This window comes from Micrasema longulum, unplaced genomic scaffold (assembly GCF_059751315.1).
Source record: "Micrasema longulum isolate JH-2025_06_02 unplaced genomic scaffold, ASM5975131v1 h1tg000378l, whole genome shotgun sequence".
Classification (NCBI taxonomy): Eukaryota; Metazoa; Arthropoda; class Insecta; order Trichoptera; family Brachycentridae; genus Micrasema; species Micrasema longulum.
In genome coordinates this window covers 422,123-436,235 of record NW_028277579.1, presented here as the reverse complement: position 1 = coordinate 436,235, position 14,113 = coordinate 422,123, and the positions used below count along the sequence as shown (strand labels likewise).

The 14,113-nt window shown below is 33.3% G+C and overlaps 1 protein-coding gene across 1 annotated transcript in view; it reads right to left on the bottom strand.

Moving 5' to 3' along the window:
• LOC148282083 (uncharacterized) overlaps positions 1-14,113 on the bottom strand; it is a 67,201-nt gene continuing 53,088 nt past the window's right edge. Inside the window, exon 3 of the mRNA XM_088225664.1 lies at positions 1-997. Within this exon, the coding sequence (XP_088081790.1) occupies positions 9-593 (585 nt within the window). The 5' untranslated portion in view covers positions 594-997 and the 3' untranslated portion in view covers positions 1-8. The remainder of the gene's footprint in view (positions 998-14,113) is intronic.

Here is a 14,113-nt window from a genome sequence, read left to right as displayed (position 1 = left end):
CCACTTCATCAGCATTGGCACTCATGAATTTGTAGACTATCTTTCTTCACGATGAACTTCACAATGGACCCCTCCATGGACGCCACATAAATCGAAAGGAATGTCCTAGTAAAGAGACACAGCGTATGCACAGCAAGAAGGGCTGTTTCTTTACAGTATAACCTAGGTACCATAATTTTAACTAGAGTAAGAATTTGCTTAATAAATTGCCTATTTAGCCCGGGCACTCTCGCGCCGAGGGTGCGCAGTATCTTCGGGCTCTCGTCCTCCTCGGAGTCCGAGGGGTTCTGGTGGTTTTCGCATTCATTCCCCTTGCAAATATCGCACTTTTCTTCGTCGCCCTTGGCGCTGCACGTCGTGGGAGTTTTGCACTTCTCCACGAGCGCCTTCTCGTAATTGTTGTTCATGTGGCGGCCGCCATTGTCGGGTCTCTTCCGGGCGGCCGCGGCGCGGCTCGCGCGCCTCGCCAGCATTTTGTAGCCTATGACGCCTACCGCGGCGGCCCCTACGGCGCACCCGTACATTGCGGGCGCGGGTATTTGGGAATACGCCCTAGCGACGTCGTCGCGAACCTTCGACAAGACCGCGGGCATTTTGACAGATGAAAAATAACACGAATAATTATAAAAATAGTTAATTTTACAACCAACACACGGAATCACTTGTTAATTTGTTTAAATATCACATTTATCTTTAGAGTAATTAATTATGTTACATGGTTAGGAATTTATGCATGGTTTTTCACACTGTAGTCCTTCGAACGTATTTGTCAAAATGGCGCTCACACGTAGACATTTTTAAAACTCTTCGTTTCAAAAGAGAATGTCTTTGATCAGCATTTCAATTGTGTTTTTTAAAGCACTTTCGTCATTATTTCTAATGTCAACACTTTCAAACATATTTTTTCAATATTACGTATTAGTAATAAACATTAATCGATGTAGATATATGTTTGTTAGGTACACTCGTTTCACGTTGCGTGTAGTATGCAGCGATTCTGAAACAAAAGGAAAATATTTATTATTAGATTGAATCATTATCAAATGTTTGCCTTTGGTGAATCATGGGTACTACACAGCAGATATAACATGAACAGAAGTTTTTCGATATCACAAAACTCATACAATGAGATTGCAGTTTTCAATCGCGATAAAACTCGGTACTCAGGTTCAGAGATTAATAATTGGAGGGTTAAGTGCAAAGCCATAATAGAGAAATATTTGTGTTTTTTTTACATATTTAAAGTAATAAAGGTCTATGAAATAATGTCCAGTAAAAAAAATGCTAATTATTAGAAGCATTAAAAATATTTTTTAATATCTAATTTTGAATTACCGCAAAAACGGTCATTCCATTGGCCACGCCCCTAATACGTCACGATTCATGTATATTTGTTACAGACCTCGCTTTCTCTACATTCATACATCACACATCAGACATTGGAAATAAGGAATCTGAGAATTTATTGAGGATAGTAATCTAAATACTATGCTATCCCATTGAATCATTTATAAATTTATTGTATTTTTGTATGTGCATATATATTATGTATGTATATGTGTATATATATATGTGTGTGTATATATGAATGTATGTGTATATGTATGTATTTAGCATGTATGCATGTATGTGTATATATTTATATATTTTTACATTTAACGTAAACTGTACTTTCTTCTTTTCTTCTCTTTTGGGCTATAACTGTTTTTCTATTTCTTCAATGTTATTTTTATTTATAGGAAACATATTCGAAAACCATATTTGCCGCAACAGATCGTTTTCTTAGAACAGGCATTTGCCCATACAGGAACCGATTGCAACATTAGGCATACTAATATTTCTGGCTTGCCAACCCTTCATATACTGAGCCTACTCCTAGTACAAGTGGAATTTGCCAGAGTGTTTTTGTGCCATTTTGTAAAAATGTATGTATAAACTAATAAATAAATAAATTACTTTGCGCATGTTTTTTATTTAATTTTTTTATTGATTTTAATTTAATATTGAAACTACTTTTAATTGTTTCTTTCAGCAATACATCTGCGTCTTTGAATCAATTCCAAATATTAAAACATTTCAATCTAAATATAAAAACACACGAGACCCACCCTAGCCTGAACTCCATACAGTGGAAAATTGTGTGTATTTTTAATATAATATCTAATTTAAAGAAATCAGCGAGTACACTCAGGAAAAAATTCTGCGAAAGGAAATCGACTGGATATTAGCCGGTCTCATGGAATACTGGTTATTACGTTTGCCAGGAATTAAATAAAAAAATAATTGCAAAACAATCAATACCGATCCACCCTATGAGATTTTATCATTTTATCATGTAATTTTGAACTAACGTTTTCTTTTGTGTGCGGATGACTAAAAACTATTCTTAAAGGTGACAACTTCTGACGATTTTCGTCTTCTCTAAAGCTAGGGTTTCCTAGGACAGCGGTGCCCGTATTTTAACGGCCGTAGTGAACGGTGATGCAGTGGACAGCCGTCGTAAAGGTGACTAGAGTGTGGTTTTCTAGGAAAACGGTGTTATCAACACCATTTAACACCGTTTTCCTGGGAAACCACTCTCTAATCACCTTTACGACGGCTGTCCACTGCATCACCGTTCACTACGGCCGTTAAAATACGGGCACCGCTGTCCTAGGAAACCCTAGCTTAAGCGGATATATCTAATATATCTGAATGGGGAAGGCGAAACAAACTTAGGTTAAATGTTTCCAAGTGTTCGGTCACGTCCTTCACTAGGGCCCAAAAAACTATTTTTTTGCTACATAATGAATGACCAGAATCTGATACGAACATCGAATGTTAAGGATTTGGGTGTTAGATTTGTAAGCACTCTGACATTTCATGAACACGTAGAGGCAATCAGTGGTAATGCATTAAATATGTTAGGATTTGTTCTGCGTACTGCCAGGGTTTTCGAAAATACCCGCGTACTGAGAACTCTTTACAACTCCTTGGGGCGAAGTAGACTCGAGAGTGGCTCGATGATTTGGGGGCCACATGAACTGAAGTGAATGATAGAGATAATCCAAAAGAAGTTTCTGAGATATCTCTACATGAGAGAGTGCGGGTATTATCATCGGCTCTACCCGACCGAGTTTCTCCAGGGTATGCTTGGCTACAACAGTTTAGAGACTAGAAGGAATGTGTATTTGACTACACATTTTTATCGATTGTTGCGCGGTGTGATCGATAATTCTGAGATTATGACGAGCATTGGTTTGTATGTTCCTGATAATTACCTAAGACAGCGTCAGCATAGATTGTTTCATATTCCGATATTCAGGACAAAGCTGCCTATGGATGCCTGTTGGAAGGGCTACCGCTATGCTGAACAACATCGCTCTGGATATTGATCTGTTCCATGTATCCGAAAGGGTTTTTCGGAGCAGGATACTCCTACTACTTTGACATGAGTCTATTTCGTGTATTTTCTTGTTCTTTTTTATAATATGTACGTATTGAATATATGTTTGTATGTAGCTCCATGAAGAAGTATAAAAATTTCAGGCGTTGCCTAGTATGTAGGTGAAATAATTCAATTAGATGAATCTCACCCGCATAAATAAAGGTTTCAGCTCTTTAACTTCACAAACATCAACAGATGAAAGAATTGAAGTAATATAGATGTTCAAATATGAGCAGAATGGTGAATGTTACACAGTGTGTAAAGTGGCCTCTTAAACCAGCTAATGACAGGTCATAAGCCCTGTAGATGCCTTGACTTCTATATTACCTTCTTTAAAATGTTCTTCATCTCTGTTGTAATATGTTAATATGTTTGTAATGTATATGTTATATTTAAAATAAATGAATTGAATTGAATCATGCCGTGTGGATTTTTGCCGTGGTGTGAAATGGGCCAATCGTGCGATATCACGCAGCGGGCCCGTGGTTTGCACGTGCACATAGGTCCAGTCTCCGTGAACGTACTTTAGATGACAATGTTTGAGTATGTCCAAATGCTTGCAGACTGGCTGGATTCTCTCCCTAGGGAGTTGTTCATATTCAAATTTATTTCAACAGAGAGGGAAAACGTTTTTGAGAAGGGTACACAGTGTGTAAAGTGGCCACTTAAACCAGCCAATGACAGGTCATAAGCCCTGTAAATGTCTAGACTTCCATATTCACTTCTCAAAAACGTTTTCCCTCTCTATTGAAATAAATTTTAGTACTTTAGATGGTTTAGAAAAGATCATTCTAGCAGGCTGTGGTAGCGGACATGGAATTATGGTGGCGATGTTGAATTTCTCTACGATAAAAATTACGTAAAATATTTGGATTGTTTAATATTACGCGGACTTTGGACGTTATAAGCAAAATTGATTACTTAAGAGCAATTTGATTAGTATTAATCAAATGTGTAATGAAATGAAATCAGAACGCTTTATCGGCAGAATTCACGCTAAATAAGTAAGCGGAAGATTTTTAGTACGAACACGTCACAGGCGATTACCACTAGCGTTACTAATATTATTAGACCTAAACAATTATTATAACAGCGATGGAATTATTTATATAACTTATACATAATTAAATTAGCATGCGAATCAAAATACACGAAACACGTGAAACGCTATAATAGGAATGTACATTTTTAAAAATATTTTTTATTTATTTACGGTTTCCAAAAATGGTGGAATACAAACTCTGTTGGCTTATTTGTTTATTTTAAAGAAACAAACAGTCGACAATGTTATAGTAACATTAAAAATTAATATTAATAAAATAAAAATATTTTTATATCATCATCAAAAAATATTTTTATATTATCATTAATAAAAATTTTATAACCTTGATTCAGAGATATGTTTGATCAGATCCTGATTTATAAAATTGTCAATAATAAATTCGATTCCCCGGAACTCATTAATCTACTTGCTGACCGTGTCCCCTCCAGGCCAACTAGCCCTTTCTGCGCCCAATTAAGACAGTATACGAAATATGGACACTTTCCTCTATTGTGCTGTGTATGTTAATGCCGAGCATGCTAATGTGTTGGTGCTGTGTTAGGTAAATGTTTTTTTGTAATAATTTCTATGTATTATACCAACATAATATAAATAAAAATCCGTTGAATTTCCTTAAACAAAAGAGCTTAGAACTTTTTCCACATTTTTTCTCTGTAAATGAAAACAAATGAAATTATGAATGATTCCGTTGTACGAAGTATTGAAAAATTATGTATGTGTTCTTCGCGTCGGGAGCGTAGCAAGATTTCACTGTACCAAGCCGGGCTTTGACCCCAGTACCCGGTACAAAGCGTGATGTACGCAAATTAGAAGCCAGCCAGTAATCCTTTGTATCTGGGCGAAGCATTATACAGAATTGTATAACAATGCAAATTAAGACCGTGTTCTTAAATCACCAAATGTCTTAATTTTTTCCAAAACGATATTGTTGGAATATTTGAGTTAGTCCAAATGTTTGTATGAAAAACTCAAATATTAACACATAAAAACAGAGATGGACTAAAACTAGACTTCTATATTACCTTCTCTAAAATGTTCTTCATCCCTGTTGTAATATGTTAATATAAACAGCTCCCCAGGGAGTTGAATCTAGTCCTTGTCTAAAAAAATTTAGATAAACTCAAAATATTGTTGATAAATCCACCCGGTTCCAGCGATTCATAATAAGAAAAAAATAATTATTAACCAAATAAACAATATATTTTTTTAGTCCTCTCCTGTCTAGTTTCGAAAATATTGATATCAAATTACTACCCTTGTAAAGAAAAAAAAGACTTGATTTATTGGGTCCACGTGTAGTATTTAGTGAACATGATAAAAATAAAATAGGAATTGATTAATTAGTTACGTAAACCTTGACGAAGAACCTTGTTTGCTTTGAAACCGGTCGGTGGAAAAAAAAAAATAATAAAACAATATTTTGAGTTTGTCCAAATTTTCGTAGACAAGGACTGGATTCAACTATCTGCGGAGCTTTTTATATTAACATATTACAACAGAGATGAAGAACATTTAAGAGAAAGTAATATAGAAGTCCAGGCATCTACGGGGCTTATGTCCTTGTCTACAAAAATTTGGACAAACTCAAAATATTGTTGATAAATTACCTGGTCCATGAAGAAGTATAGAAATTGAAAAAACAAGATTTTCGGGCGTAGGTGTATGTAGGTGAATGAAATAATTCAAATAGATGAATCTCACCCGCATGAATAAAGGTTTCAGCTCTATTACTTCACAAACATCAACAGATGAAATAATTGAAGGAATATAGATATTCAAATGCGGGCGGAATGGTGAATGTTACACAGTGTGTAAAGTGGCCACTTAAACAAGCCAATGAAAGGGCTTATGATACAAAAATTTGGACAAACTCAAAATATTGTTGATAAATCCACCCGGTCCATGAAGAAGTATAGAAATTGAAAAAATAACATTTTCAGGCGTTGCCTAGTATGTAGCTGAAAAAATTCAATTAGATGAATCTCACCCGCATAAATAAATGTTTCAGCTCTATTACTTCACAAACATCAACAGATGAAATAATTGAAGGAATACAGATGTTTAAATATGGGCAGAATGGTGAATGTTACACAGTGTGTAAAGTGGCCACTTAAACCAGCCATTTTTTTTTTTTTAAGTTTTATTCATTAAACAAATAAGTAACATACAAAATTGTATTTTTGTTCCCGCAAAGCCGAAGCTTGTCTGCGGGTTACATTACATTTTTTTTTTAAATTTATAAGTAAGTACATAGTTTAATAATAATTAAAGAATAAAATATATAAGGTCATAATAAGGTCATAAGCCCTGTAGATGCCTAGACTTCTATATTACCTTCCCTTAAATGTTCTTCATCTATGTTGTAATATGTTAATATAAAATATACTTTGCAAAAAAAAATACTTATTAAAATTTTTATGTATCGTATCATCACTGCGACTTTTCAAAGTTTTGCAATTTTGAAATTATACCACCCGTGACGTCAAGAGTTGTCGTCAATGAGTCAAGCTGTAGCTCAATCACAAATAACTATCGACGTGCTTAAAAACATGCTAAGCATTTGAGCGATCACAATGTACAATAATGAACTTGCTTAAGTTATCGCAGTAATAAGTCAACGCGTGTGTAATCTCTAAGTCAACCGTCATGGTTTGTTTTTTGTTTTCCTCGTAAATAAATACAGTTCACTGGCGAAAAATCAGCGTTTACCATAAAAATAATACGATATATCGCATTTGCAAAATAGTACGGAGTATCAAGAACAAAAAAGTGAAAATTTAATTACAATTACTATGGCGACTGCTTTTCTTGGCATTTAGCTTGCCAACCGCCGGCTAAATGCAATAAGAGCATAATAAATAGTAAATAAATAAATAAAAATAGCAGTTTTGGAAAATTTTCCATACTTACTTATTGCGTAGCAGGATTTGACGTCGCGAAACGTAAATATTTTGACATTTAATATAAGGTACAACTCGTCTATCAGTGGTGTGTTTGAGATGGATACTGTCTTTCTTTGGACATATTGCTAGACGTGAGCCAGACAATCTAGAAAAGGCAATAATGTCTGGCCGAGTTGAGGGTAGGAGAAGCCGGGGTAGAATCCCATATGGATGAACTGACCAAATAAAGGTGGCTACGGGGCTAAAATTTGACGAGTCAGTTCGGACAGACTGGAGTGGAACAGACTAATCAGAAGTGTTCATGGTGATCACGATCCTCAGCATTGAGGGACCGACTTGGAAGAAGAAAGAAGATTAGGTGTTCACGGATGTTGCATTGTGATCGCGAATACGATAAACAACCATGGTGAGAAAATGTTATCACGTCGCTTCTTAGCACGTCGATAGTTATTTGTGATTAAGCTACAGAACTTGTGACAATTTAGAGTAGTTATTATTTATCGCGACGTATTTTTATTATTTTTTTCCATACGTTTTCAAGAAATTTCTCTGTTTTATTTAATTCAATAATATAACTTTTACCGAGCGTAAGAAAACATTTTTTATATCCAATTTCTCGTAGCACTAAACTTCCTCATTAAGCTGTAATAAAAAATATTATCATTATTATTGATGCGTACTACATTTTTAAGAATGACTGTGCATTTTTTTTTACTCTCACATAGAAGTACCATTCGTTTCGATATTTTTTGCCGATCATTTTTTATTGTACCGCGATTTTGATTAGGTCCGTGTTATTCAGATAGGATGCATCAATGATAGAATTATTAAAATTATTATGAACTCTATGTGAAATATAATTAGAATTGCGAAATGTTAGTCGAAGTTGCTAAAATGGCAACGCATAAAAAATCTAACTATACGCTTTCCCAAGCCACTGCAGGGTAGATGCAGATAATTGGTAGAATTTCATATTAAAATTTGGTGAGGTATCTAAAATAAAACACTTTCATTGGATTTAATTCTACTTTTATTTGTTTAATATATGTGACGCGTTTCGTCTGGTTAGGGCATAATCAAAATGACTTAAATATTTACAAAGTATCCTTATGTACTAACAATAATTGCTGTTTAATGATATAAGTGTATAATAGCAATTTAAAAAGTAAAATGCTTTTTTTTTTCAGAATACGGTTTTGAAATTTAACATACTGAAAAAAAAAAAAACATTTTTTATCATTTCGTCATTTGAATTTTAACAAAAAGGTTTCTAACTTTTTACTAAGCTCTTTATTGTACTATTTTTAATACAATTTACAAGTTTTAAGCAAATATTTTTTTCATACTTACGCACCCATACACACGCACCCTCTCCCTCATTCATTCCCACACGCACATGTATCCTCTCCCTCATTCATTCACGCATACACACATTCACATACACATGAATACAAACGTCACACAAATACAATTACTAAACTTCTTTTCTTATATATTATGTGTCATTATATTTACAGTGGATTTTTTTAATTGGCTTTAGTATTGTTAAGATTTTTCTAATTATTTTGTTTATGTAATAGCTGTAAAAATCCCAAATAAAATAAAATAAATAAATAAATAAATAACATATTACAACAGAGATAAAGAACATTTAAGAGAAGGTAATATGGAAGTCTAGGCATCTACAGGGCTTATGACCTGTCAATGGCTGGTTTAAGTGGCCACTTTACACACTGTCTTACATTCACCATTCTGCCCATATTTGAACATCTATATTCCTTTAACTCTTTCGTCTGTCGATGTTTGTGAAGTTAAAGAGCTGAAACCTTTATTTATGCGGGTGAGATTCATCTAATTAAATTATTCCACCTACATACTAGGCAACGCCTGAAATTTTTTTTAATTTTTATTTCTATACTTCTTCGTGGACCAGGAGGATTTATTATAGATGAATCTCACCCGCATAAATAAAGGTTTCAGCTCTTTAACTAACCTTAACCTGGAGGTATAAAAAAATATTCTGGGACAACAAAAATAAATCGTAAGAAAAATCTTAGCGGTTTTAAAATAAAACCAAAAATCTTGAACGAGAAAATAACTTTTTGGAAGAAGCCTTTCCGAAAAAAAATTGGCATTAACATTAGCAATAGCGTTTAATATCCTCCACTATTTTCATTTCATTAGCGCGCTAGTGAAACGAAAAAAAAACACGAATTATTATGATAGTTTTTTGTTCCATTTCATGAGCACATAAAGTTTCGTCTGCTTTTATATTCATTTGTTCACGTATCAAAAAATCTATAAATGAAATTGTTTAGTTCTTGAGGATAAAATCAGTAATGCAATCATTTTAAAAGCCAGTCATTAAAAGGCAATTCAGACAATTTAATTCATATAATTTCGAACGTGTGATGGACAAATTGAATTTCAATTCACGAAAGCTTTTTTTTGGAGAAAGTCATTAACGGTCCATAGTTAATATAATAATGATTATAGAAATAGGAGAAAAATAGGCTTCGGCGAATTAAATTTCGAAATAAATACAAACGAAATAATTAGCTACTTTTTAGGTTATTTTTTTCGATTTCAAGTGAAGCGTGTGGACATCACTAGACGCCTCTAGAAGCCCCGTCGAAGACAGCAGTCTCGCTTTCACTCACGTAATCCCGCGTCCCTTAGTCCGCCGAAAGACAAAACCCCTACAATACATCACAAACAAATAATATAACCACTAGATCTTCAACACAAAGACAACTTAAACAAATAAAAACTAACGCCACTTTCAGACAAAGGGATTTTGAGTATTATTCAATTAATATCTATAACCTACTTCCACTATCTATTAAAACAATTAGTAACGAGAAAATGTTTAAAAAGGCTATAAAAAAATGGATAGTGGAGCTAGGTAGAAGTAAAATGGATTGTCTCATTCGCCCAAACCAATATTAAGTCAACCGCTCCACAAGTGTATAGCTTAAGTTAGGTTTTTGTTATTTTCATTGTGCGTTTTGTAATATAAATAATATAGATGTACATGTTTACCTTGTTTTTAAAACTGTGAATTTTTTGTTTATTTTCTCTATTTATTAAGTTAGTCTTCTTTGTTTATTTTCTAATGTAAAAACATTTCAAAAAAGTATATTGTTGAGTGTCCTCGATCAGATGGTTTGCAAATTCAGAAAAAATATTATTTATTTTATTTTATTAATTTTTCACGCCCATAAGGCTTTTACATACATGAAAGTTTTATAAAATATTAGTATATAAACAACATAAAATTTAAAAAATACAATATTAACCAATAAAAGATAGAACAGTGTTTAGAAGTAAAGTTGGTATAAAAAAAAAGAAGATGAGTATATAAGCAACATAAATTTAAAAAAAAAAACAAAAAAAGAAATAAAACATAAGAACAGTGTTAAGAAGTATAGTTGGTATAAAAATAAAAAGATGAGTGTATTAACAACATAAATTCAAAAAAATACATTATAAAGTAATAAAATATAGAACTGTGTTTAGAAGTTTAGTTAGTTTTAAAAAACTAAAATATAAAAATATTTTTTTATTTTGAAATAAGCTAAAGAAATGGCACCTTAAGTGTTTTATACTTTAATATGTTTTTTTTTGTTTTTTCAATGTAGATTGAATTGCAATCGTTACAATTTAATTGGTATATCCCAGATTTATTATATTTATGGACTTTTTCTTTGTGATTTTTGAACAATGTTCCTATATTATTGGTTGCGTAGAATGTAGGTTTAATGTTTTATGGAAGGGAATTATTATATTATTAACTAGCGGACCCGACAGACGTTGTCCTGCCCGGACGTTGGCTTGCCTGCTATTATCTTGGAAAAATACTTTTCATCTAGGTACTTGTTTGTGATTTAATTCCATAAATGAAAATTGTTAATATTAAACAAATATTGAATTTAAGTAGGTACTTGTTTATGGTTGGATTCCAAAATAAACATTTTTTTCAAATAAGGCATTCTTTTTGCAAACGTCAGACTCCGGTCGTCTCACCAACAAAGGGGTGTACTTATGTAGGAATACGATTTTTTTTAAATGTATTAAATTTAATATTATTTTAGTGTTACCAAAAATCCAATAAAAAGAAATAAATGGGTAGAAATTATAAGGAATTTAAGGAAAGAATCTGATTGAGATTCAGAGAAAACAAATGCTGTTTGTAAACATTCAAAAACAAACTTTTTTTATACATAGAAAAACTACATCTTTTCATTTTTTTTTGCAAATGCGTTCTCCTCGAATGCAACCGTGGTAGATCAATGAATAAAACATTTATGTTCCTTACATTTTCGATTAAAGATTTTAATATCTACGAACACGCACAGCGTAAAGATCTATATTTCTCTGAAAACCGCATGTAAATCGGTTAAGCCGTTTAGGAGGAGTACGGTGACATCACACGTACAGAGGAATAATTTATATAAAGATTGCATATAAACCGTTAAATAAATTTATAGTTAGATATAATTTTATTGTTTTTATCATTTTTATTATTTTATTTATTTCATAATAAACCTTTAATTCGTCTTGTTTAAAAGATACGCGATGTCAGAATGCACTTAGATGCAGAATCTGTTGATTACGGCCATCAGTTTCACGTCGCTGATAACTTACAGTTAATGCATATAAAGTGCATTACTCCACGGCCGCGCCGACTGCAGTTTAACATTGAAGGAAAGTAGGAACGATGCACTCAGAAAGAAAACCTAATCAGCCATTAAATATGCCAATTGAAGGGTACACGGCAAAAACGGACTCATTGAGATATTCTTTTAAACTTATTTTTTTATCTTTATATATACAGGGTGTTCATTAAACCTTGTCACATCCGAAACCACGATGAACAGTATGAGCGAGAAGACATATTGGCACTTTAAAATATTTTTTTGGAAGGAATATTTTTTTTTTAAATATCAAAAAAAAGCAAATGGTTGCTTACTTCTGCAGGGAAGAAACGAGGGGGAAAGGGGGGAGTCTGATACACCGACAACCAAGCTCCCCTCACTTCTCCCCTGCAAAAGTAAGCGACCATTTGTTTTTTAAAATATTTTATTTTTTTAAATTTTCTTTGTTCTAAATATTTTATTTAATATGCTAATATGTCTTTTTGTCCATTCTGACCATCGTGGTTTCGGATGTGACAGGGTTTAAAGAACACCCTGTACAATTCCTCTGTACGTGTGATGTCACCGTACTCCTCCTAAACGACTTAACCGATTTACGTGCAGTTTTCAGAGAAATATAAATCTTTGCGCTGTGCGTGTTCATATATATATATATATAAAATCTTCAATCGAATATGTAAAAAAGATGTAAGGAGCATAAAATCGGGTTGTGGTCCTGTGGCTAGTGTCTCGGACTCACGGACCAAAAGTCCGTGGTTCGAATCCCACTAACTACACGCGACGCACGCAACTACACTGGCTCAGTAACAGGCATAGAAGAAACATTTACATTCTATGACTTCTTCACAATATTTTGAATAATCCCACTTTGCCTGTTTATCTGAGAGAGCTCTTCCAACCTCTATCACAACGGGGACTATCCGTTCGCTCTAGTAACGAGAGAACCCTTTTAATACCCTTTCACTGCTCTAATTTCAGCGGGGGTATACCAGTACCTTGAGAACCCACTGATTTTTTTCAGGCAGACTTGGAAAGGTTAATTTAAAACACAAGATTTTGTTCATTTTTTAAGTGATCACATGAAAAATATTGTTTATTTATCAAACGAAAACTTTTTACAGTAAATGAAGTCAGAGTCACTCAAATTAGGTTTTTATTCTTCTTTTTACTATTCTGCAAAATTTATTATTTGTTAATGAGTCCGTTTTTGCCGAGTACCCTTCAATTGGTATTCGGCTATAATGTGATCTTCATTTCGTAAATTTTGTTGAATTTAAATATAAAGCTTATAAGTCCCGGATAATAATTTTATCGCGGAAAAGGTGAAAGTTCGTTTATTAAAACGAGCGAAATGAGTTATCAATAATAAAACTAGTTAAATATTTACTCGTGCATTCAAAATACTTTAGCACCAGTACACGTTAAATAAAATATTTCATATTTAAGGTGATTCTAAAATGAAACTAAATATACACAGATGGCGCATTTATCATTTTTCATTGAAAAATGCCATTTTTACGTTTATTTGCAATGGAAATTTTACTAAACTTGGTTTGCGGAAACTATACTTTTTTTTTTGCACCACAACAGGCCAGGAGGCCTAATTACAGTGGTGAATTACATCACGGAGCACCCAGGCTTGAGAAAAATTCTCACCGAGTGTTCTCACCGGGAATCGAACCCGGAACCTTCCGTGCGTGAATCAAGCGTCTTGACACTACACCACGGAGGCCGCCAAATTACTGTACATTATTTGAGACGTAAGTCCCAACTCCATGGACTAAAAGTCTGCGTTGAGATAGGACGAGCAATTAGTTGATACAGACACACGAGAATATCACCACAAATATAGGATCAAAACCTTATTATTTTTTTAAAACATATATATGGCACATCAAAACGGTAAACAGTAAACTCAAACATTCGGAAAATCATCAAGGGGTTTCCTACTCATTTGTATGATTAGACAGATACCATAACAATGTAATTTAACTAATATTTCTTTAAACTTTTTTATGTTTATTATTTTATACGTATACAGTATTATTCTGTACTCTTTTAA